Genomic DNA, 26,776 nt, shown 5'->3' on the forward strand with positions numbered 1-26,776 from the left:
TAACAGGGTATTAGACCAAAGGTAGCATCTCTTATCCTACTTGAGTAAAAAGACACTCTGGAAAAAAAAAAATCTGAGTCTAGCTTTTGCAGTGATGTTATCTTGAAAAGGCTTTATTTAAATTTAGAAGCAACAGGAAAATGGAACACCAAAGCTCCAGAAGCAAACGAATTGCAGTGCATCACAACTGTCAGGTTATGTCTGCAAGACTCCTGCCCCGCATTGCACATGAACAGCCTTCCTGAACTTCCAGATAGTTTGCAGTCTGGACTGTGAGTTAGACTAATACTTGAAGTAGCTTCATCCTGCAGAAATATCTTTTCTTTAATTATTTCTGGAAGAAAATCTACATTAAAAAAGATTACAAAGATTGTCTTGGTTGAAGGATTGGTGCTATTTTCACATGTTTTCCTGTAATGTAAAATTAGTATTCAAATCTGCTGTTTTTGGAGGGCTCACAAAACAGGAAGCCAGTGCCACAACGAACTTTTAGGTATTACCTTCAGCATCAGAGTAGTTTTAAAGCAACTTCCCTCCAGGAAGTGAGTGAAAAATAAATCATCCTAAAAGCAAAAGTGGCTCTGTTCATCTCTTTTTGCCAGTTGTGAACTGCCAGGAGCTTCATGCAGGCAGCATGTGCTTGCCAGAGAGCAGGAATCTGAAAGAGGTGCAGACACTTCGGAAAGGTGATGTGGAAGATGTGGCAGGACAGTACTTCAGACCGTCATATTTCACAGAGTCAGAAGATAGGAGCTGCTGAAATTGTTTCCTGTTTCAGGGCTGGAGACCTTACACTTCATGATGCTCAAGCAAACAAACCAAGAAAGGTTTTGAACGACCTTATAAAACTGTTGGGATACAAGAATCATCTCAATAGTCTGCTATAAACACCAGAGGCGTTAATCCTCTGGGTAGTCATGGTCACCTGCTCCCACATTGGATGAAAATCTCAACCGAATGACACAGAGTGAAGGAAAAGACAGGCACAGCGGGGCAATGCTAGTAAAGGCAGGATTTGCGGAAACCTTTCCCACTCAAAGAATTGCACAGGAGAAGGCAGCAGTGCTGTGATGTGCTAAATGAAATGAATTCTCTATCTGCATATTTAGATCTCAGAGAATTACAGAGGACAGCAACCCTCTAGGTAGTAAATTTTGCTCTGAATTTTCTTTGTTAATGCATGTGTCATTTTCCTGCTACCTCACTCTTCCTAAGAACAAAACCCGCTGGTTTGGCTCCACACAGGCAGCTGTTTCTCCGCATCGCAGAGACGCACAGACGTGCTCACAGAGGCATTCCCGCACTTTCAGAGAAACTCTTAGCTGTGTTCCTGGTGTATTATCCTTTCAACGGATTTGCTAGAATGTTGCTTTTCTGACAGCGAAGGAGTGAACCGCCTCACCGTGACAGGTTAAGGACACCCCTGTCCTTAACCTATCCCTTTACCGACATCCTTGAGTTCTTAGCATACACCGGCAGGCGCGGTGTGTCCCTGTGAGGGACCGGTACCCACCGCCTCCCGCTGACGCCTGGATGGGGCGGTCCCCGCTCCCTACACGTGCGAGTGGGGGCCGGCTCGCCCATCGATCGCGACCTTTGCCCCCTGCCCCCGGGCCGTCGCCCCCGTCCCCGGAGGGCCATGCCTGCTCGGTGGGTGCGGAACGGCACAGTGAGGGTGAAGGGCCCGCGGCGGCGCCCGCGCCCGCGGAGACGGAACCGGGACAGGGCGAGGATGGTTCCGTCTCCGCGCAGGGGCTGCTCGGGCCGGCCGCGGCTCGCCGGGGGTCCCGGCACGGACCCCGCTCCCGCCGTCCCGAGGGGGCACCGCCGCAGTGCGGGGCCGGCCGCGCCTGTGCGCGCCCCGCGGATTGTCACGCCCTGCGGCAGCGCTGCTGCGAGCGGCAAGAGGCCTTGGGGAGGCGCCGGGCTACCGGCGAGCCGCGGGGCTGGAGGCAGGGAGGGAAGGAGGGAGGAAGCAGGCGGGGAGACTTCCTCCTCCTCCTCGGCGGCAGCAGTAAGCAGCTTCTCCGCTGGAGCAGCCGGCACGGCTCGGCACCGGCCGCCTTCCGCCCGGCGGTGGCCTGCGCCCCGGCCGGAGGCTCCCCATGCCGCCCACGCGTCCCCGCTGGCGCTGACCGCTCCGCCGTCCCCGCGGTGGGGCTGTTCCCGGGACGGCGGCCGCCGCCGGCCGGCCGGAGCGGGAAGCGATGCCGGTGGCCGCCCGCTCGGCAGCCCCCGGGGCCCAGCCCGACGCCGGGTTCCTCGTCCCTGTCCGCCGGCGGGACCGCGGCGTCGCTCCGCGCGGCGAGGAGAGCGGCGGCGAGCGGCACCTCCGTCAGGCCGGCGAGGCGGGCCGGCGCGGCAGATGGGTGGCTTCTTCCGCCGCCCCCTTCCTGCCTGCCTTCTCCTCCTCCCCTCCGCCGCCCCCCGCCTCCTCCGTTGCCTCCTCCCCCGCTGCTGGGGCCGCCGTCGCCGCCTCCACCTCCCCCTCGGCTGCCTCCCTTCTCTCGGCACTCCCCCGGACCCGCGCCCGCGTCCGCTCCTGCTCCGGCTTTCCGGGACTCGCCATGAGCGGCGGTTCCGGTCGCTTACCGCCGCCCGCCGCCCTCTGCCCGCCGCCGCCCCTCCACGGGCCGAGCTTGCCGGAGGCGGGAGCGCGGAGCCAGGGCCGGGGCAGCCCCGCCGGGCACGGCGCACCCCGCGGCGCCCTGGGCGCCAGAGCCCCGCCACCAGGTGAGCGGGAGAGGGGCCCCGGGGGACGGGGAGCGGGTCCGGGCGTCCCACCCCCGGCCGGCAGCGCAGCTGGCCCGCAGGGCCGCGGAGTTGCCCTCCGCAGCGCCCGGGGTCCGTCCCTGGGTGGGGGCCACGGGCGGGACGGGACGGGACGGAGGGCAAACTCGCGCTGTTCTGAGCACGGCGAGGCGAGTCGCGGTGGCCGCTGCCGGCAGGCCGTGTGTCGCCCGGCCGGCAACGAAGTGCTCGGGGCCGCCTTTGCGCCGGTGGCCGGCGCGGCGATGGCTGTTTCCCCGACGGTCGGTCGGGATGCGGCGGTGCGAAGCGCGGGCGGCCCGCAGTGCTGGCACTCGGGCGGGCGCCTCCGTCTGTCGCGCTGCCGTCAGCGCTCCCCAGCCCCTGCCCCTGCCCCTGCCCCTGCCCGGCGGTGCAGCCGCGGGGGTTACGCCGTGCGGGGCATCGTGCGCGCTCGCCCTCTCGCCTGCGTCTCATCACACTTTGATGTGCCCTGGGCAGCGCCGGGGCCTCGCCGGCTCTGCTGCCCTCCTTCCCCTGCGCAGCGGCCGCTGGCCTGCTGCAGCCTGGCGGCTGCGCCCCGCTCCTGGAAGGATTTGTGTGTGTGTGCGTGTGTGTGAGTGTGTGTGAGTGTGTGAGAGAGAGAGGGGGCGATGTGTCCGTGTCCGTGCCCGGAGCCAGGCTCCGCCCCTCGCAGCGGGCTGCCGGTAACTGCGGGAATTCGCGGAGCACAGTGGCCGGTCATATCAAATTCCTGCGTGAAGCTCCAAAATGCTGTTTGCAAGTCAGGCTCTTGCCTTGTGAGACCCCGTTGAGTGTCTTCGGGACTCTCGTCGTCAGTCCCGTAGACGTGTTCTTGGATTTCCTCTTAGAAACCGCTCCACAGCAGGCTCCCTCTGAGAAGCTGGTTTTAGACATGTGGTTCGTTCATCCTGAAACTTCGATGTTTTCAAGACTGTGGTCCTAACATATGGGTTGATGTGCTTGTTTATAGTCAAACACAAGAGCTGCTTCCAAGGCTGCGCTGGAGTTTCCCACATGCTTATATTTAAACGCGTGTCTGTGTGGTTTTGGGATCAGGGCCTTAGATGTTTTCCTAAGCTGTTCTTTGTGAATGGCTGCCGGAATGAAGTTGTTTATGCATATATGAAGTTACTAATTAGGAAGTGGTATGGGAGAAGGTCAGAAAACAAGACATCGTTCTTTGGGCCTGGAGGCTGAAGAAACGAGGTGTCTAATTAAGTCTTTTCTTAGAATGTATTTTTAGTGGTGCTTGTTTCTTGGGCACTTAGTTGGGCAATTTACAGGAGTCTGTGGTATGAGTGTTTATACTGATAGAAATCTTGCCCTGAAATGAAGTAGGTTTTATAGACAAGCTCCTCTTGAAAATCGTGATTGACAACATATTAAAGGATTACCATGGAGGAAGTTGAGAGAGAACTTGAATTTTTACCTTTGCATTGTATTATATAGCTTAAAAGCAGCTTTTGCTGTGTCCTGAGACCACACAGCACGTGGAGCAGATTTGTCTCTCCTGGGCCTTCCAAATAAAATATATGGGAGAAAAATATTTGTTTTCCAGTGTAAGTTATTTGGAAATTGAGGTTGACCTGATGAAGCTCTTCTTCAACTTTTTGTTTTAAAATTATGTGGACATTCCCAGTGTAGATGATAATGTTATCTTAAAGCTTGATCTCAAAACCTATTCTAATCTTCTTAAGCTCTTAGCAATCCTATAGACAAACTGACCTAGTATGCTACTATTGGGAGATGAAAGCTTTTGTATTTTCCACGATTTGGAAAGTCATGGTGGAGAAAAGAACTATAACCTTTATCATATAATGAATTCATCACAGACCTAGTGTACAAAGATGTTAGTGTTGGATTAGGGCATGCTGGACTTTTTATTCCCCAGAAAGGAAAGGCGCTTTTTAGGGTTTGTTCTGAAGTTTTGATATTCACTAGGACAGTTCTTGTGTTTAAAAGCTCTTAAAAGTCCCATGTTTAGTGGTAACTGGAATAGCCAAAATAATTTTGCTCAAAAGAGCTCTTGCAGGTACCCAAATTGAAAGGTTAAGTTTTACAGTATACTTAAGTCACAGTAGCAGATGAATCCTTATTACTAGTCATTGTCTCAAAAATACATAAGACGTTTTCAGATAGTATGAAATGTGATTCATCTGCTAATTGTGAAATAGTGTAATAATTTACAGACAAATCCAGGGCATTTCTAGATTGGGCATGAGAACTGTTTGTTTGTTTGCTTTTCTCCGGAGGGAAAGACTGTTACTCTTCATGAAGGTCTACCTTTTTCAGTCAAATGTTTGTCACCAGAGGGAAAATTATGCATTAAACTCAGGTATCAGGGCTAAACTTGGATTGTTTCGGTGAGCATCCTCATAGTTGTACTCTTTATACTCTTGATCCTAATATATTAACTTTTGATAAAAACCCATATTGTGATCTGGTCTTCAAACATTAAGGGGCAGTGAAATTGCTGTAGTTTACGTGCAAGGTTAAGAGAATGTTTGCTATGTCTTTTCTCCCAGCAGAAAAATGTTCAGTGATGGTTGGGTCGTTTTTGTTGTTTTTCTTTTGTGTTTTTTTTCTGGTGTCTGTCAACAGAATGGAAAGTTGCTGTTCATGGCTGTTAAATGTGAAAGGATATTGGACTAGAAATGCTGCTGATTCTTTGCTTCATTCAGAAAATCGATCCTGATCTTAAAAGGCATTTAACTGTCCATAAAGTATTTTGCCTTCACTGGGGTATCTGCATCTCCTTTGTGAAAAAGAGTGATTCACCTAGGGGAAAGCTTGTCAGCTAGGAAAAGTGTGTCTGTAGTGGAAATTCTTAGGTTTTGTTGTTTGGTTTTTTTTTTAAATTTTTAATTTTTTTTATTTTAAATTAAGGTCTATATTAACATTCTCAGGTTTTGCAACATCTGGAAAAGAAAGATGTTTTTTGAAAGTTGTGCCGTACTTAAGATATGGTGTGATGTCCATGACTAGTGGAAACAGCTTTTCTCTTAAACTTATTTGTTACTCACATTGGCTCTTTGGATGTCATCTCATTAACTTTGTTTAATATTGCTTGCTTTCCTTATGATGTGAAGTTTTTAGTTAGTTGTTTTTAAGGTGCACGTGCAGTTAAGTCCTGTATTAAGAGGGGTAATGGAAGGTGCTTATTTTAGCAAGTAACTATGCATTTGCTAAGTCTTTCAGTTTGGAGAAGCTGAAACTTCTGCTGAAAGCATTAGTGCCAGTTTTCAAAGCACAGTTGATTGTAGAATGTGAGGAGTTGGACTTCCCAGTAAAGATTATATGAGGTGTCAGTTAAGTACAGTAGAAAGCTGAATTAATAGTGATTCTACTTAGTGCTGTATATGCTGAAAAGTTGTAATAGAATTGTATGTTCATATTGACAGATATAAACTTTTGTGCTTTCTGTCTCTGTGTGGTATTTGTGGTTTTGTTCTTGAACTGGAGATCAGTTAATGTGGCTTTACAGTGAGAGTAATATTTAATTCTGGCATGCCTGGAGATAGATGCTAGTTTTTTTTATTTATGACGTGGTGATGCCTTCACAGCTTTATAACCATATAAAATAAAGTGAGATGGAAAGATAACTTCTTGGTAAGAACAAGTGAAGTATGTTCAGTATGTGGAGACTTTTCAAAAGTTACAGTTGATTTTGATAGATTAAAGAAGAAATAAGGAAGCAAAAAAACCACTGAAACCAGAAGCTATCATTGAAGCATCTCCATTTTAATTTGTTCAAAGTGCAATGTAAAGAAATAGCTTGATGGTACTTCTTGGTTAGAATTACCACAATACTGTAAATCTGTTACTCTGCATGTTTGGACATAATCTCTTTGGACACAAGATTGCAATTACCTTTAGTATATCAGAATTATTTATTATAATGTTGGTATGTTAATTTTGCTACTTTTAAATTATAAAGGAAGATAGAAAGCTTTGTTTTTTACATAAATTAGTTGTACTTTGAATAGATTATAGTAATTACAGAGTTAATGTTAACAGACATACAATAAATATTTCAAGGGGTTGTTATAAGGGATATGAGTTGCATATTTATAGGATTAATTTGGGAAATAAATGCAAATGTACTTCCTTTACAATTATTTTCAGATAATATGTATTAATTTTAAGCCATTCTCTGTGACTATCACTTTTGTATTTTTATTTCACTTTTACTTTGTAGTGTAGTAGTACTACTAGTTTATGGGAACTAGAAATTACAATTTTATGGACTGAAGTTGTTCTTTGGAGGTGTACCTTTTAGGTGCCAGCAGCTCAAGTGGATGCTAGTAAATGTTGATATACTGCCAGCCCCCTGCTAAGGATAGTGTGAAACTGTTGTCTATTTTAAAGAATCTGTTTTAAAGAAAATATAAAATTAATAGATGGTTCTTTTAATTGTAGTTCATAGAGTATGAAGAACTTGATCCTTATCTAATCTGGCATATTCTAGATGAAAAATATGCAAAAGCATGGAAATGAAAAATTCTGAATTGTCTCTAATGTACAAATTTCAGTTTAGTAATAGGACGAAGAACAGAGATACGCCTTTAATTTGGAAATGCGTGCTCTGCTTTGCAACATCTGTTTATGAAATAATCTAAGTTATCCTTTTGGTCTAAGTCATCAAGATACTGAGTTTAAGAAATATGTTTGCCTTGTCACAGAAAGGTTAAAATGAGAAACTGATTTAAATAATAAGTATGATTTAAAACATTGTAAATTGGAAAAGCCATGTTCAATTAAAAAAATAGTGGTGGGGTTGTTTTTTTTTTTCTTTGCCTTTTTATATTTAGTGTTGTTGCTTACACAGCCCTTTTTTCACCCACAATTATCTTGGCAAGAGGAGATGAAATCCACATACAGACAAAATCTTTTTGACCTTTCCTTTTCTTTTTCTTTTTTTTTTTTTTTTCCTGATAAAGATAGGCTTTAAATCTTTTTCAACCAATGGCTTTGCAACTTTTTTTTTTCATAGTTCTTGCACCTTAGGTATTTTAAATGGTCTCATATGGCATCTGCTTCATATTAGAAGTTCAAATGGAGGTGTGTCATCTAAATGTAAGGGTTATCAGTGTTAATGTGATGCAAGATGTGGATGGAATAACAGGAAGGTAGGGTACCAGAATAAGAGAGAATGTTAGGAATTTTGCAGTGTCCTGGTTTTGGGTGGAATAGAGTTAATTTTATTCCTTACAGGCACTCTGGGCATCAGTCAGGGGATGGTGAGTGATGGTATTGTAAATCACTTGTTTCTCTTTGGTTCTTTGGTCTTACTCCTGGGCCACCCCTTTCCCCCCACCCACCTTATCTCCCTTTTTATTATAATTATAAAACTGTATAATTATTGTTGTTTTAGTATTTTACTTTATTTCAGTTATTAAACTGTTCTTATTTCAGTCCATGAGTTTCACCTTTCCTGATTCTCTTCCACATCCCACTGGCAAAGGGATAGAGTGATGGAGGACTGCTGCTGCTACATAGTCAGGGTTAAACCATGGCACATTGGGAGCTCCCTTTACATGAATATTTCAGTAAGATGGTGCTGCTCTTCCCCACCTTTGTTTTACTGGAATTTGTTTGTTGCATTATGCTGTGGCTTTTTTAGTGGCTTTTTTTTTTTAACACCTTCTGGTTGCATTCTTCTTTGGTTTTTTCTAAACCATTCTTTTCTTGTTTTTGTGTATGAAGTACAGTAAATGCTTGGTTGTTAGAGTTCCTTGCATTAAGAAAAGGTCCTCCTTTCTTCATGGGAAAAATACTGTTGTTCTTGTGCTTTGATGACTTAAAATAAAGCTTCCTTCAGGAAGTTGCATGATGTGTAATGTAGGGCAAAGAATGCATACTTCACTTGAGGAAAGATGCAGGAAGTGGTTTTTGAAATAGTAAGTCATAGGTATTTTCTCAACTATTTTAAGCAAGCATGATATATAGCGTTTTCTGAGCTTCTCAAATGCACACACATGCTCCAAATGTTCATTCTTAAAACACTTCCTTACGTCTTTCTCAATGGAGGGCCTGGCATCCCAGCTCTAAGCTCTTGGGTTGCTGTTCCCATTATCCCTGGCATCATGTTAAGGTTGAGTCTCTACATCATTCCTCTCATGCTAGCCCTTTGCTGCCATGGATGATGTATGGAAAAGTAACATCTGTTATTAGTCTCTTGGTGGGAAAGCGTGTCAAGATGTTTCTCTAATGTTATTTGTAATGACTGAGGTTCTGCATCCACACAAATAATCTATGCTGCTTGCTGCATTGTCTGGCAGCTGGTGTGGTTTCTTTCACATGGGCTGTCATAATAACCAGCCTTCAATGCAACATTGTAGTATTACAGAGCTCACATCTCTAAGCAATTTGGCTTGGTCATCAGCTTCTAGGACAATCCCAAAAGAAAAAGTGAAATATTAAAGGAAATGTACTCAAGCATTTCAATTAAAAAAGCCAAACCAAACCAAAAACCCCCCAAACAATAAAAAAAAGTACCAACAAAATATACCCCTGAAAAACTTAATTAAGTCTTTTAATTGAATTTTTGTTCTTCTGTATAAGGTACACAACTGTAGGACAAGGGTGTGCAGGCAGTATCATTTAAGATTGTTGCTTAAATTGTTAGGGGGTGCTTATGATAGTTTCTGATATCCTTTATGAATAGTGGAATTGCAGTTTTTCCTGTAATGTGACTGATCTTTGCTTCCAAAAAACGTGATTTGTGCTTCTGTGCATTTTTTTGGAAGGAGGACATGAGGAAGGTTGTTATGTTATATATTTTCTGCCAGCCTGTGGAGGAGTAAAGTATGAATTCTGTGAATCTTAATAAAATACTTCATAATCTGCATGCCTGTAAAATTCCTTGTTAGGAGGGCTACCCTTAAATAGTTTAAAAATTGCTAAAAACCATGCACTGTATTTGTTTGCGTGACTTCTAGCTGTATGAGAGCCTGAGGAATGGCTATTAAACCACAAAGTATGGCTAGAAACTTTAGCTAGAACAGTTGGGTCTGTTGGAGGGCATTTGGAACAGCTCCTGTGTCGTGTGACTGAACCTGCACCACGGAACAGCAACTTACAGTTTGAAAACATTGACTGCCTGTTTTTTCAGCACGGCTGAAAGTTAGCTCCTCCCCATCTTTTGCTGCTTGGCACTTAAAGTATATTCAGGTTCCAGAGCGAAAATATTAGAGATTTGTGTTTACTCTCTGCTTGGGTTCTTGCTCTGTGGAGTTTTTTTTTTGTTTGGTTTTTTTTTAAGGCACATGGATACTTCTGCTTTCATTAAGAGCCTGTGCAAATGTTTGAGGGATGTGAGTTGTGGTGGATTTTTTCCTTCATGCCTAGAAGTTGACATTTTTAAGTAATTTTTTGAATTTCCATCAAAAATGTGTTTATCTGCTTTTTTTAGTGTGTGTGGGCTTTCTGTATAGATCTTTTCCATGGCATCACTTTTTGCCTGTTTATAAGTTGAAGTGGCCTAAAGCCAAGAAGAGTAAGCAGTAGTTTTTGGAAAGAATTGTCATGTGTATTTTGTAGTAGGATATTGAATCTTTTGGCACAGAAGCCCTGTGGGTCTGTGATCGTTGTGGTTTGTGTGTGTTTTTGAGCAAATTTACACCAAGTGTTTATGATATGATCTGAAAATTGCTTTTGCAGATTATTTTGAAGGTTGGGTGCAGGTTAGACTTCTGAGCTGTTTCAGAAATGCCTTATGATTTTTGGAGGCTTGGGGGTGAAAGCTTTTTGCCACCAGTGTGACTAGCATCTTCAAACTTAACAAATTATGCTATTATCCTTGTAATGATCAGGAAGCTGTGGTACATACTGCAGGGAGATATTTCAAGAAAGTGAAAGTCAAGATGTATTTAATGTTGTTCTTCATAAAGGCCTCTTGAGTTGGACTGAAAAAGTGAATATTAGAAGTTAATTTTTAAAGCACTGTCAGTCTCTTGTGCCTATAGGATATTCATTCTGGTTTTATTCAATGAGGTCCAAAAAATATTAATAATGAAGAAGCTGAACCCTTAGGGAAAACAACTTAAAGGATTTGTTGTGTTTTAGCAGCTTTTTATTTGATAAGGCATTCTGAATGTGAAGGATTAGGGAAGAGCTATGAAAGTGGTAAATATGGTAAAAATAATACAATAGTGACTAGGACTGTGTCGCCTTACAAACTTGGAAAAAGCCCTATTTAAGGGACAGTGTATCTCTCTGGTGGAACAGATTACATCATGTGGTGAGGACCAGGCAGTGTGCTGGAGCGCAGGTGTGCTATCCAGAGGGACCTTGACAGCCTGGAGAATTGGGGACCTTATGGCATTCAGCAAAGGACAAGTCTTGCACGGGGACAGAGCAGCTGTGTGCCAAGAGGGTGCTGGCTGGGTCCACGGATGCTGATTTAGTGCAGTGAGCTCACTCACAGGCAGCAAGCTTGTGTAGGGGCTGGAGCACGGGACCTGTGCGGAGAAGTAGGATTGCACAGCCTGGTTGAAGAGATGGCCCAGGTGAGATCCCAAGTGAGAGATCTCAGTGGCCTCTATCCTTCTCTTAAGGCAGATGAAGAAAAAATAGTGCCAGACTTCTGCATGCTGATAGGGCAAGGGACTGGGAACAGGGCTCAGGCTGAAACACATTAATTTCTGGCAGATATTATTAGGAAGAATCTTTCTTCACTCTGAAGCAGAGAACTGCAGACGTTGTGGACCTTACAACTTTGGACAGATTCAGCACTTAGCCAGACAAGGCACTGCTCTAAATAGGCCTGGTCTGAGCTGGGGGATTGGATTACGGGATATCCAGCAGTCTTTTGCAGCCTGAGTAACTCTATTATGTGTGTAATGAGCATGATACCTTTAGCCTAGGGATGCCTGCTTCAGGTGTGACTAGAGAAAGGAATAGCAATTTGGGACTGGTTTAGTTGCTCATGGTCAGAAGTGATGGTGAGAACTCCATTTGCTTTGGCATACAAGTGTCCTGCAAGCCTGGGTATTTTTCAACCCTGAGTTTTTCCTGTGCTTCCTCCCCACATACCCAAAAGTACATTTTGTGATGGGTATGTAATATATAAATGCTTCTGGGTAAAGCATTGATAGCTCTTTGTATTTAAAGCAGAGCTGCATTTCTGCCTCTCAGCCCCTCTTCCTAGCTTACTTGCTGGCTTATGTACAAGCAGTGTTTTCATCTGACAGACAAAAGTATGCACTTCACTTTTTATTATTTTTCAGTCCTAGAGGCATAGGGGATGTTGGGTCTTGTTTTTGCTGTCATATTTGGTACTCTTTCTCAGCAAATGCCAGATAAATTAATTGAGAGATGTGTTCAGCAATGGGAGGGATTTTTTCCAAGCTTGGAGAGTATGTAAAAAAATATAAAAATATATTCACTGATGTATTTTTTCTTTTTTAGTAGTCTTTACCAAATGAGTGTTTCTCATGTGATAACTCTACTGGAGTATAAATTTACTATAGTATTTTTAAGGCAGAATGATACAAACAAGAATTCAGTCAGTAATATAAAATACGAACATAGCAGAAAGTACGAAAAGTGTGAAAAACTATGGTATATGACCTCCTTAGGCTGCCTTCCCATGTAAAAGTGAAATTGGCATTTTTAAGTAAAGCTGTCATACTTGTTTGCTTAGTCCTGTTTCTCTGTAAATAGCTTCTGACTTGAGGGAGGCTTCTTAGTTTCTTAAAAAGACTTACAGGAAATCTAGGAAATTAAGTAGGAGACAAATTAGTCTGCTCTCTGAAGCAAACAGCTTGAAGGGATCTGATGCTGTTCTGTTGGACTTACTGACCCATGGACATAGGTAGTTGTTGGGCAGCTAAATAAAAAATATTTAGCTTTCAAGCAGCTGCAGTGTATGGTCTCTCTTACAAGGATACAGGAAATAATGGAGGATCTTGAGGACTCGGGAAACCAAAGGAATTGCAGGGAATGGGAACTGTAAGAATTTGGAGCGGGTTAAAACAAAAAAGTGGGTTATTGCAGGGAGAAAACCTAAAAATACAGAACCAAATTCAGTGAACACAGATTTTAATTATTTTTCGTGTTCATGTAACAACTGATTTCTTTTGAGAATCACTCTTAAAATGTCTGTGTCATAAAAGAGCATTTTCAAAGTATGTGAGTTGCCTATATTGTTATGGACTTCTTTAGTGTGAATTAACTGAAGCATCATCTGTATCTCTTGTTTATGGGCTGCGTGGAGGCTGTGTGGCAGGGTGGGTAGTGAAGCCGAATGAGAATACCAGTGTTCTGGAGTTACTGAGTCTTCAACCAGGTTGGGGCAAAAGTGGTTTTAAAGCCTTTTATAATTAATAGTTGTGCCTTTGTTTCATTTACTATTCTGTAATGTTACATTTCAGCATTATGTCAAGTTTTTGTTTCCTATCAGTTGTTTGTTGGATGCTGCATTTTCTGTTTGTGACTGATGTCACAGAGAGGTAACTGTTTCTAGTAACTTAGCTCTTCCGAACCTTTGTGTTTCTCCATTTTCTGCTGATTTAGCCCTTTGTGTTTTTTTCATCTCAAGCAGTAAGAGAGGTAACAAAGCAGTCTAATAGTTTGCTTTAGAAGGCAAGACGTAGGAGATCTTTCTACCACTGTACAAGGCTGTAAGAGAGCTTTGTTTTCAAGGTGCTATGTTTAGTTACGGCCTGTTATGTCTCCATAGATTTTCAAAATAAGGTTGATTGTCTGGAAAAAAAATACCTTGAAGATTGCCACCTGGACTGGTTTTAATTTTGATCTTCTAAAGATCTTGAATTCATGCAATTTGATGAAGAAATGTTGTCTAAGGTTTATTTCATCTCTTGAACAGGAAGGTCTAAAATAATCACGAAAGATCTTATCATCTCTGTAGACAGCAATAGGAGAAAATACTTTAATACTGCTTAGTACAGTTGGTATGACTGTTGTTGAATATCTGTATACTGACATGCTTTGATACTTACTATGCGGTATCTTTGGAGTTACTGCTTAGGCATTGTCTGTGCTAGAAAGTTGTGTTATGATAACTTAATCACTATATCTGAAGGGGCAAGGGTGGTCTTCTCAAACATAAAAATGACTTTGAAATGCTCGTTCTGGGAGAATTTGTCCTATTTTGAGAAACAGGATAACTCATCAATACAAGCATATTGATCTGATAACCCAATTGTTCTTGGATTATAGACACAGTGCATCTGGAGAATTGTGGACAACAAATACATTTACCTGTTCTCTAATGTAGACCACCAGCTTATAGATGCTTGAAATTGAAAGTTCCTAACAGCAATGTGTGGTACTGAAAAGAAATTTTCAGCCATGTTGGAGCTCATGTGGTGCCTTTTTGGAGTGTGTGTGTCAGCTGCCTCTTCCTTGCAGTCAGTCCATGTGATGAAATTAAGAGGTGATGTCCTATAAAACATTTGTGTTTTAAGCATTTATCTTGCTTTGCCTAACTCTCGCTGTCTTGGGTTTGCTTCTCCTTGTGTTTAAAAATTTTGTGGTCCCCTCAGCTCATCTGAGGAGTCATGCTGGAACCTCCTGGATTGTTCTCATGGCTTTTCAAGCTTTTACCTTGTCTTTGCTAGCTTCCAGGCCAATTAAGCTTGTCCTTTTCAAGGCTATTGCTGAAGGAACAAGTTTCAAAGTGCAGTAAAATCCTTTGATGGGCTGAATTGTACCTCTTGCAGATTATGTTCAGCATTCCTGTGACCGCTGAAGCTTTTTATGTTATCATTGGAGCAGTGACATCAAAATGGGAGAGCGATCATAAAGTCTTAGAAGAGGGGAAACCAGGACATGTGGTTACCTGGTCTCCAGGGCTGCCCAGAGTGCTCAATACAGCTTCCCAGAGTGGAAAATACAGCTAGCTGGCTGAGGTTGAAGAATCACGTCCTGGGAGACACATTTCTGGGATTTGAAAGTGATTCTCAGCACTGGTAAACAAAATGCTGTCTTGCTTCAGCTGCTTGGATTCCTTTTGAGGATTTTGTATGAACTGCAAAATGGAGCTCAGAACTTTCTTTTTATGGTGTTAACAAGAAAAGCTTTTGCACATGAAGCAACCTGCTATTGTTACTTACGAAAGAAGGGGAAGTGGACTTTGGTTGTTGTCTACGTAAAAAAAAAAAGTGGCAGTCTGATATCTAGTTAAATCTGAACTTGCGGAGTTTTGCTCTGGCTATAGTACATTTGTTTTGGAAAAACTTTGGTGGTGAGTGCTTAAATTCTAAATTTACTCACCCAAGCACTCCAGATGTTACTTTCCAGAAAACATTGTGAAACAGAGCAGATGGAGGCAGGTTTTGAGGAGCAGATTTGCTCTACTGTCTTCAGAAGCGTAGACATAATTCTCATCATCAACCACAAATAGTCATGCGTCAGCTTCGCAAATCAAATATCGTGAAGACAGAACTAAATGTGTGACCTACTGGTCTGTATTGATTTCACTCTTTATGCCTGTGTTTAAAGAGTCATGTGCTGTTGTACTCTGAAATCTGTACTTGTAAAGAGAAAGGCGAGAGACATCCTTCCAGAAGCCTAGTGGCTGATCTTCGTTACTATAGAGGGGCTATTAGAAAGCTTTATTTGCTTTGAAGATGGTCCGGAAGCTGTTGAAGTTGAAAAGGGTAGTGGGCTGAAACAAAAAATGGATATCCCATGAGTCACAAGGTTGTTATTCATTCAAAGTCTCCTTTATACATATGTTTCTGTTGACTATTCTCTATTTTTCCACTGGCTGTTACTGTTATTAACATACTGGTGATCTTAATGAAGGCTTGAGAGTTCAAAACTGATGATGAGATGATTGGTGTTAAATCCAGTGTCTTAAGTTCTAACCTTTTTCCTTTTGACACGCATACTTTGAGTTTGTTTGCTTCTAGAGACAAACAACATGTGCATGTGGAAATGCTCACAGACAAGACACCAAACTTGGACACCTCAATATATATAAGCAGGCATCGCTATATCTCTTTAAAAGATCTGCCATTTAGCAGTGACCACAGTCCTTAATTTCTAATTGCCTCAGTGCATTATGTAAAGTCTAAAAAAAAGGTTTGCTGAAACTGGCTCTATGGTTTCCTAGAATTCTGTGTGTTGAATGCACTATAAACTTAAAGGGCTTTTTTTTGTGAAACTTGTCTACAGTATGCAGCTGTATAGCTAATGACTTGCCATTGGGACTGGATGACCCAGCTACTTTGTCACTTCTCTTCCAGTTCTGTATGCTACTTAATGAAAGCTTGGCTTCAACTGAAATATGCCTGAAAGAAAACTGGACTATATATATGTCTTTAAATCTGTGTATATACTTTTTGTGTAAATGTGAGAGCCCTGTGTTCTGGACTGGAGAGAGGTATGCCTTCATTAAGAGCAACAGTGGTAGTTTGTTCAGTTGTATAAAAATAATAGCAATGCCCATCAAAAATGACCATATAGCCTGGATATAACTGCAGTAACTTTTCCTCTTTCTCGAAGTTTTCATGTCAAAGGGATATTTTGGCTGCTAAGCTGCTAGACAAGTGAAAACTGCTGAGCTATGTGGATATGTCACAGGTATTGGCTGACGTGCATCTGTGTTGCTGCTTTTGCTTTCAGATGTTACCATGAGTATCAGTTGGAGCACAAGGAGCTATGGTAGTAGGAGTGTTTGGGAGAGCTGGGTCTTGTTTACTTGAGAAAGGTAAGAGTGTGATGGGATTGTGGGAATTCCTGATGGAGCAGAGTGAGAATGGATGATTACTAGCCAGGCAAGACCACCAGGCGATGAGATACTTTACCTTGCTGAGTTAAAGAGTATATCACAAGCTGAGAATTGGCAGCTAAGGAGAAGGAAATACCAAATCTCCTAATACCTCTGTAGCCTGTTACTGAATTAGGAGGCATGAATCAAATTCCAGAGTATAGTTCATTTGTGCAGAACACAACAAATGATACAATATGGCAACTAAAATTAAACTCATTGCAGAAAGGAGGTTATGTTGTGATGAGACAGATAACTTTGGCTGAACAACAGTTGCCCACCAAAGCCACTGTTATCACTCACCCTCCTCATCTGGATGGGGAAGAGAAAGTATGACAAAAGGTTCAGTAGGTATGGTCACATGCAAACCAGACTTGGTTTGGAGAAATTACTTAATTGCCAATCAAAAGTCGGAGAAGGAGCATGAGAAATAAAAACAAACTTTAAAACATCTTTCCCCTACCCCTCCCTTCTTCCTGGGTTCAGCTTCAGCTCCAGACTTCTCTTCCTCTTCTGTCTTGAGTGGCTCAGGAGAATGAGGGATGGAGACTGTGGTCAGTTTATCACACTTGTCTTTGCTGCTCCTCCGTCCTCATGTTCTTTACCTGCTCCAGTGTGAGATCCTTTCCAACATCTCCAGCATGAGTCCTTCCTGTGGGCTGCAGCTCTTCATGAACTGCCCTAGTGAGGTTTCTAGCATGGTCACAGCCTCCTTTAGGCACCTGCTCAGATGTGGAGTCCTCTGTGAGCTGCAGGTAATCTCAGCTGCACCATGGACCTCAGTGGGCTCCAGGGGGATAGCCTACCTTGTCGTAGTCCTCATCACAGGCTGCAGAAGAATTTCTGCTCCAGTGCCCAGAGCATCTCCTCTCCCACCTTTTACACTGACCTTGGGGTCTGCTTGGCTGCTGTTGTGCAGCAGCTTTTCTCCCTTCTTAAGTATGGTCTCTTAGAGATATATTCACTGTCACTGATGGCTTTGGCCTTGGTTCTGTTTTGGAGCTGGCTGCACTGGCTCTTGTGTATAGAGAAAGCTTCTGATATCATCTGACAGGATTTATCCCTATAGCCAGCTACCAAAACCTTGCTACACAAGATGGCTTGAAAAAAACCTCTAATTGTCCACATAGGTCACCAATGCAGACTAACATTGCCTGTGTGTATGTGTTATCTGACCTTTGGCTACACAAAAATTTTGATGTCATGATTTTGTCACAGCTCCAAGACAGTTGCTTGAAGAAGGAAACACAACTTCTTTCCATAGGGTGTCCTGCAGCAAGATGAGTTGTACGATGAACTGGGTGGAAAAGCTAACAGGGAAGTAGAGTGAATTCAGCACACTGTGTTTTTTTGTTTGTGATGGCTTATGACTTAAACAGTTTGCTGCCTAGAAAAGTTCTACAGCTGAAAAGGGTAATGTAGGTGACTCTAAAGGCAGGTTTTTCTGGGTTTCTCATCCTGTAGCTTGCATCTAAAATTAAAAATGCACTGCTTTGCAGCCATTATATTGGAAAAAGAAATGTGTATATACAGAGGGATCTAGATAAAGGCTATGAATCCTAATAGAGTTCTCTAGATTACTCACTTGTCAAAAATAAAGTTACTGTATATACTTACAAGTTTGCCATGGGGGAAAGGTCTGGAATTATAAAAAAAAGTAAAATAATGAAATTCAAAATGAAATGCTAAACCAAAACTTTTTGATGTAGATACACATTGATGTATCATGTCTTTTGATTACTTTCTTGGGGATTTCAGTTTTTCAACTTTACCCTGAAGGATTCCAGAAGGTTCTGGGGGTTTTGTGGTGGTGGTGTTGTATTTTTGTGGTTCTTTGTGGTGGTTTGTTGTTTTTTTTTCCCCACACACATCAGAGAAAGCAACTGTAGGACTAACAGAGATGCAGAAGTAATCCAACTATATAAATGGAATGAAAATAGTGTTCAGACTAACCTGTGATTTTCAGTAAAATCTACTTATGACTAACCTGCTGCTTTGTCATTTGATTGAAATTTCTGCACTTTTTCTGTTGTCGTTGTAAATACAGTACCTAGATCTTTGAGCATGTTTTGCAACAATTTAAAGTGGATTATGTCTAATGCCCATCTTCTGGTAAAATGTCAGTGGCTGTGATGTTCAGAGTAGACTTCAGAAAGCAGTCACATCCATCACAAGGACAGAGGGAGCTTCGAGAACATATTTTCCTGTAAGGACAGGGATCAGCAAGGTTGTTGACAGGAATAGAGAATAATGAACTTTACTCAGCAGTGAAACCTTGTTTCTGGAAGAGTGCATGCGTTCATGAGTAAGAAGAAAAGGGAAATGGCATCTGTCCTTGTGCTTATAAGGAAGTGCGCCTTTCCAAGTAGCGCTTGTTTTGCATACCAAGGAAAAGCTGTTGTGTTTGTGAGGATCAGTTGGTGTTGCTATAGGTGACCCATCTTGTATTTTGTACTAGTGAAAATTTTTAACGGTGAAAATCTGCCCATTTTTAGCCTGTCCAAAGTGCTGTGGCTTATCAAAGGTATCTGTATTGTTTGAAGAAAATTTTCTGATTTGTCTTTGAAGGAATCCTTTTTTCACTGGAATGAGAGGGTGTTGGTCCTTTTCATGAACTCTTAGGTAGTTTGTCCCTGTATGAAGCTTTCATTGTGATGACGCACAGACTCTTTAAGGAACACCAACTGAATCCATTGCTAGAACTGTTTCAGTGTATCTTTTATTAAATGTGATACTGTGGACCTTTGTGACAAAACAGAGGAAGAAGGTGAAATCAAGAGATGCTGCAAGAGCTGGTTTAGTTCGTGGTGATTCTTTGAGTGTTGGGCTGGTGTTGGTTGCTTAATGGCTGATGAAGACAGCTTTGGTCTTTTCAGAGTTCATAAAGCATTTGGCTTGTGTGTGTGTGTTTTCTCTAATTCATGTCATGAAGCTCAAAATCAGGCATCCATAGTTTTATTAGCTGTGTAGGAACAGTATAAGAAATATCCCAAAAACTGTGTTTCTAGGGTCATACCTTCATGCGCTCTTAAGCTGCAGCTGGAATGACAGAAGTAGCTGCACATTATCACCTAGCTTCTGACCGTCTTTCTCCTAAAATGGATGAATGTAATTTAACTAGCAGGTAGATCACTTGTGTGGAGGTTCACTGGGTGTTCTTACAGATACATACCTACAGCATATGGGAAATCTGGAAGTGTTTCCTTCATTGGTAGTGCTGCTTTAACACGGGATCGAGAAATGAAAGCAAAGAGAATGCAACCACTTTTTTTCTGTGTAGTAACTTCCAGGTGATACTTGGTTCCTCCTTTTCTCTTCCGTTGTAGCTACTTCAATCTATTTTGATTGTCTTTAGAGGGCTACTAGGATATGCACAGTAAACACAATAAAGAAGTGCTTTATAAAAGTAAATAAATAGTGATGACATTGATTTTTTTTTTTTTTTAACATTTTTGGTTCTTAAAAAATTCCCTATATAGAAATAATGATAGAGATAGCATTGGCGATGTAGGAACATATACCTGGGACCCTGTGAGGAAAAGAGAGTAAACTTGTTTTCTTAGGAAGAAAAGGTTTTTTCCTGTTGAATACAGTTCTACAGTAGTGTGAAATGAATGAAAAATTTTAGACACAATGGCCTCAATGTGCAGATGTTTCTTTGAACTTAACCTTCGTTTATGTGATTCAGATTGTTCATGAATCAAAGGGAAGAGCTTATGCACTCTGTAGCTGCAGTTTTGAGTAATCCTCACAAATCAGGGGACTGAAGCTAGAGACCTCTCATTTTGAGATACTGATCCTTCCTGCCTAATCCGAAATAACATTGCAAGGCATAAGTTTGCAGGCTGGAAAATGCTGGCCTCAGCTGCTGAATGTAATTTTTACCTGATTGCTGTATGTTTTGCTCATATAGCCCCAGTGCTTTCCTCCTGTACAGTACTAGTACAGGCTTGGTGTTCTTTGTCTGGTACTTCATATGCACAAGCAAATATGATGTAAATCATGTTCAAGGCATACAATGAATATTAGACAGCTTTTCTTTCATATCAAGCAAAAAGCAGGAAACCTGAATTGCCCTTTGTCACCCAGAAGCATGTTATAATTTCAAAGAAGTGTATTAACCCTCTCATACAGAACTAAGTGTTTGACTGCACTTTCCCCCCCAGCTGAATTGTTCATTAAAAACATTTTAGCATCACAGTTATTTTCAACTTTGTGTTCATTCTCACAAGCTTTTTAGTATGGTTGACATTATTGGAGAGAAACAGTTTCCTGTAAAAACTGATTGAATTTCCCATCATAAGATGTTACTTCTGTTATGAAAATAATATAGACACATTGGCTTTTGGACAAGTGAGGATCTGCATCTAGAAATCCAGAGCATAGCGTAGCCATTTTATTCTAGGAGAAATAACATTAAATGGATGGTTTATTGAGGCAAACTGTTGATACTTCAGTTATGAAATCTGAACTGTGCTTCTCTCTCTCAGAGTGGCTCTTGAAAGAAGATCTGGACCGTGGTCTATTAGGAGCACTAAGCAACGCTTTCAGTCTTTCTGAGAGATTGTATTGAGAGCACTTACTTTAGTTGCTGCTCTGTGTTGGGCTCTCTTGAAAGGATAATTTATAGATGTTGTAACATCCCACTATTAGTGGAAGTGGAAATCTTTTAGTATTAGACAGGTTGAGCTTTTCTCTGGGAGGAATCCTCTCCAGTTGCCTTTTTCCCCACTATTTAGTCCTGGCCACACATACCAGTGTTTATCTCCTTGATATTCATATCCTAATTCCTACTAATGTTTCCCTGTGTTCCAACTTGTTTTACCATCCATCACCTCTGGGTGTCTTGAGGAAGAAGAGGAGTAAAGACATCATCCCTCCGGAAATTCCTCTCTTTAGACTTCTGTAGCCCTAATGTTATTAGATATTCTTTCCTCTGGTTTCAGTTTCTGGGTACCTGAGACCAGAAGGGTCTGTCATATACTAAGTGTTGAGCAAGCTAAAGAAATTCAGCCTTCCCTCAGTGCTTGTATACTGCTGGAAATTGACAGCTGATGCTTGATCATGATCCAGGAAAATCATAGGCTTAGTGTTTGGCTTCTAAACCAGGAAATAGCATGCCATGCTTTTTTCTTCACGGGGCAGAATCCTTTTACTTGCGTTGCTGCTGTGCTTGGAGAGGCTGTATTTTGCAAAGTGCTACAAATAGATGGTGCTGAAAAGAAAAACTGCTAATCAAGCAGACTACTTTCAGAGTGGGGAGAAAGTGTCATACATATTTTGTCTCACCTGGGGTCAGGAATGTTATTTTGCCCTGTTGAGGCACTTACCAGTCTGATAGGACTGCTAGGGCTGTGGAAAACTGCTTGTGCCCCGTAACCACACAGTGCCTAATAACAGGTTTCTTCTCCTGAGAAGGACTGCTGTCAGTCTTGTTGATGGTGCCCTGTTCTGTCTTGCAGCTTTACTAACACCACACAGAAGTTCTGAAGAGTTTTCCAAAACCTGGAACCTGTTAAGCTGGACTTAAAATCTGGAGGGATGATTGTAGAAGGTGAACAGTGGCTTTTGGAGCAAATTGTTCTTGTTTTGTCAGATACAGGCTAGTCCTAAAACAGACTAGATTGTATCTGTCCCATCATATTTATCAACCTTCAGGAAGTTCTGGTCAGGAACTTCCTGACGGGTAAGTTCTCCCAGGCATATTGTGTTCAGTGGACTGGACTTTTCTGAGGCACAGTGAGTGCTTTTCATCAATGTTCTTTTTGGCAGTATGATACTCATTCAATCATCTTAATTAAAAAGCCGAAGAGTCCAGGTCTGAACGCTGTCTTCCTGCTTTTCCCCACACTCATCTACTTTATTAATGTTCTGTGACTAATTACAGGTTCTTAAGAATGCAGTTTTCAAGGTACTGGAAAACCCTGAGGTATTTTTCAGTCTTGTTCTGTAGTCTTTTTCTGATAATTCTCAATATAGAATTTCTGATAAAATTAACAGATGAACAAGTAGAATGTTTCCATTTAAGAGGAGAAGGCAGAAGGAAATTTTTGGTCCACAAGTGTTGCTGGGATAATTTTTCTTGTTGTGTGGATTCTTTTGTCATTACTGGTGCTGAATTTCATCAGTCACTTTATTTGCCCCTCACTTGCTATTGTTAAATCCTGTCATAATTCTGTTGTATTTTTCTTCCATTTAACCCCAGGTCACACCTGCTGCTGATTTTAATAAACTGGAAAATGAGGATTGCTTTGAAATGGATTGCTTTGAAACTTTTAAGGCCTTGTCCATTAATTGCAGAACCATGCTAGACAGATGAGAATGAACACTCCTTAGTTGAGCAATTCTGCCTACACTTAATCAAGCGTATTTGCTTCTCTGTGGAACTGGCTGGGTCATGTCTTCCACATCTACTTTATTGGCAGTGTGCTGCTCTGCTTGCTCCTGAATAGAGCATGTCCTGAGGATATTCTGGAAATGAAGAGGCCTTGCCCTGGCAATGGGAACAAAGGTTGTACAGAGTAACTCCCTCTGATTTCAATCATGATTTTGTCTTCTTGTTCTTCCTTTCATCTCCTTGAAGGTATTTTTTGGCCCTCTCCCTGCTTTTACTTATGAAGTTACTTAAACGATTTTTCCTCTTTAAAATGATAAGTAACTGGGTCAACAGCCTTGATTTTTAATTGCTATGAATAATTAGGAAGCTTTTATAGTAACCCATCACTGCTCCTTCAAGATGACTTAGCGAATCTACTGATCTCTCCTTCCCCTGCTTTCTGGGAATGTGTTCACTCCACATTCCACTGCTGGGATTGCCTCTTTTCCATGTTATTCCTAAGAGTTATCTTAATAGAAAATCTTGCTGTTAAGCCAAAGCGTACAAAGCTGTAATTGCACTACAGTGGGATGGAGATTGGAAGATATTACAAAACCCTCACAAATCTAGTGGTTTCCTTTGAGGAGTGCTTCCATCTGTTTGCTGTATTCCAATTTTAGATTGTGTTTTTGCACCTGCTTGAGAAGTCTGGGTTCTGTCCACTAGCTAAATCAACTTGTTGCTTCCTTGAAATTAGCAATATCATAAAGTATGTCTCATGTCTGCTTTGTTTGTCTTTTAAACAGAGAACAAAAGGCAGATGGTAATTACACTGCAGGGTAAATAACTGTAGATTTCTTAAATAAGATTTAAACAACGCTCTTGAGGAAAAGTTTCCTGAATGTAACTGAATGTGGTAGGGGTACACCTAGGACAGTCTCCCTCTTCTAAGAACTTTGTTTTTCAGCGGCAAAGTAAAGTATGTTCTGACAACGTTTTTGTGAATATATTGACTTCTCATGGAGGTAGTGTCACAAAAGAAAGGTGGACTAAGATCATATGGAATTTCATAGTAGTGGAAGTGCTGGAGGCAGGATTCATATCTTGCATCTGCACTTGAGCTGGTGGGAAAAGGCGAAAGGATTCACTCTGGGGAGTTGCTGCACTTAATGTGGCAGCCACGTCCTTCATGTTTTCCAAATAAGCTTTGACTGGAGTTCTCAGCTTTCTGATACATAACATCTGCTTGCTGTCCAACTTAAGAAACAAGTGAATATTTGAGTCTTCTGATGGGTGAGGAGGCTGAAGTGTTCTGTCTGAATAGCATGAACACTTTCTATTAAAAAGAAGTCTTTGGTGAGATGTTCATTATCATTAGCATGCTAGTTGGTCTAGGTTACTGGCTAGGTGTTTAACTTCACATTGTCAGTCTTGTATTATTTGGCAATATGCCTCAGGTACAAAGGAGGATGAGTGAAATAAATTTTTAAAACTGCTGTAGTGACAGAAATGGGTATTTTGTTATTTTAGTACAATGGTATAGAAGACCTAGTCATAGTAGCAAAGAATTGTTGCACATTTGGGACTAAGAGAGCAAGAAAAGTGAACAGTTAAAGCAATAGTACGTGATACGTGCTTAAAGGATGAGCTTCCAAGAGTATTCAAAAAATTTGTGTCCTGTGGTTTAGTTTTTGCTATAGCCATGCAAACATAAGATATCTTCCCTGTTTCTCTATTCTGGGTCAGAAAAGACTGTTTAATGATCACAGTTCAGCTCCTCAGTGTTCAGGCAGTTACCTGAAGTTTTCCCACTCCTGTTTTTCTCCTGTGAGCAACATCTGCAGCTTCTTGTCCCCGTAAAGTCTTAAGTTTTAAAACATCTTCTGTAAGTTAGGAAAAAGCAGGTTAAATATTGTGATGTGTGATTATCCCAAAAATTATTACAATATTCGTTATATAATGTTACTGAACTGCATAATTCTGACGATCTTTATCTCATGCCAGACAAACTTTTTTCCAGTTCCTCATGAAAACTCCTTCTGGGTAATTTCTTCTGGAACTTTTGCAGGATTGCACTCCTTAATACACATGATGCCCCTTGACCTTTTGCTTTCTCTTTTGGTATGTCTTCAGAGATACTCTTGCCTGTCTGATCAGTGACTTTCATACTGTTATGTAAACCTATGACTTCATGTTTTTAGGCTGAAGTGTGCTTTAGTTACCTCTTCTCTGAGTTAAAACATACTGGTCTTTTTATGATCTCTTCACGTCCTGATCATTCTTGCTCCGCGTCACTGTGCTGTATGCCAGGTTTGAGCATAACCTGTTGTGTATGCCTTTGATTCTTGCTGCTCTGCATCTGCCTCCTTGGCAAATTCAGCTCTCTTGTAATCTTCCCACCTCAGTCACTGAAAGCTGGTGATGGGCAGAAGTATATTAATGCAGAACTGAAATACATTGTGAGTGTATCCTCCCAGCTTGCTCTTTCCTAACCTTTTAAGCCTTGCTCTGGCATGCTCTTTGTAGCTTCCTAGTGAGTGTGGTAAGCTGTGTTACCCTCAGCTAGCCTAGCCTCAGGTAGTAGACTTCGTCTAGCGTAGGTGTACTGCACTGAACACTAGGCAAATAACCTGTTACAAGTGCTCATCCCAATACCCTGGTAATTAGCTTCGTTAAGTGTACAATTTTTTCATGTAGGGAGTGATTCAGAAAGCATGTTAATTCTGGAAAGATTGTACAGTTGGGTTCTCTGTGTTTCTTCATTGCCGTATCAAATAGAGTCATTTAGGGGGGATAAAGACTTTCCTGACTGCAAGCAAAATTCACGTTGTACTTAAAATCTCTTTGAATTCTTCCTTCATTTTGCCTAGTAATAAATAGTGGAGGCCAGATAAACTCTGACCTCACAACAGAGTTTTGATAGTCTGAACTATCAGTCGGTATGTGCAATAAATAACACTCAACTCCCTTCTTTGAGCAATGCTGAAATTTAATCTTTTGTCTTCTCTCAGAACATAGTATCTTCAGGTCTTCTCTTTGAAATTAATTGCACTTTTAAGTTCATGAGAAACAGAATCTCTGATGCAGAAGTCCACCAATATATATAGTTGTTTTTTTGGAAGAGAAGCATTTTTAATTCAAGAAACTTAATTTTCTTATTTCCAGTAGTTAGTCCTCAGTTTAGATCCCTGTATTGAATTACACCTTTTTCAGAGAAGAGCACAGATAGTGAGCAGTGTTGTCATGAACTTCCTTAATACAAATAAATTGTGCCTTGGGCTTCATCACTCTGCTGGAAGAGCATTTGGATAAGTATGCAAATTCTGTGTTTACACTGATTACATCTTTGGCATTATATCTCAGTTTGTTCACAGTCAGTTATGCAGGGTCCTCTACTTGGTAACTGTGGTGCTATTACTTAAAGCTTCACAAAAAACAGCAGGCTGAAAAAAGAGAGCATTATGTGGAAGGAATTTTTAAGGTTTCCAGGTTCTAATGAACAATTGTTGTTCAAGGCTTGTAGCCCTTCCTATTTCTTGTCACATACATGCCGGAGTTAATTGATTGTGCATTGTTAAAATTGTGGATTCAGAACTTTTACTACAACCCAGTAAGCTCAGCAAGTTTCTCCCAAATCATGCCTTTTTTAGAAGGAGAAAAGAATTGGGGCGTAGTCATTTCTAGTTCTTGCATGGAACTTTCTAAGTTAAGTTGGCTTTTAAATTGAGTGTGTTTTTTAATGTCATGGCTTTTTGATTGTCTGAATGTGTGTAGTTGGTAAACTAACTGTTCTTTTACTGTACATTTCCTTTCATCTGGTTTACTACCTCCTACTGAACCTAAAATGCCTTTTTATATTTTGATGTTGCAACTGAGAAGGTTGCAAATGCACATTTAAAAAAAAAAAGAACTGATGGATTTTCTTCCTTGTTCTTTAAATAGGCAGA

The 26,776-nt window shown here is 41.6% G+C and overlaps 1 protein-coding gene across 4 annotated transcripts in view; it reads left to right on the forward strand.

Moving 5' to 3' along the window:
• Positions 1-1,632: 1,632 nt before the first annotated feature.
• RNF38 (ring finger protein 38) overlaps positions 1,633-26,776 on the forward strand; it is a 109,279-nt gene continuing 84,135 nt past the window's right edge. The window contains exons 1-2 of one of the 4 annotated variants that reach the window (XM_085043189.1): positions 2,608-2,733; positions 16,369-16,453. In XM_085043189.1, coding sequence (XP_084899315.1) covers positions 16,405-16,453 — 49 coding nt within the window. In that variant the 5' untranslated portion in view covers positions 2,608-2,733; positions 16,369-16,404. Of the gene's footprint in view, positions 1,651-2,116; positions 2,734-16,368; positions 16,454-26,776 lie in introns of those variants that run through there. The other 3 variants (XM_085043192.1, XM_085043188.1, XM_085043187.1) reach the window with 3 other exon arrangements.

Source organism: Lichenostomus cassidix, chromosome Z (genome assembly GCF_008360975.1).
Source record: "Lichenostomus cassidix isolate B80296 chromosome Z, HeHo_3.0, whole genome shotgun sequence".
In the NCBI taxonomy this organism is placed as follows: domain Eukaryota; kingdom Metazoa; phylum Chordata; class Aves; order Passeriformes; family Meliphagidae; genus Lichenostomus; species Lichenostomus cassidix.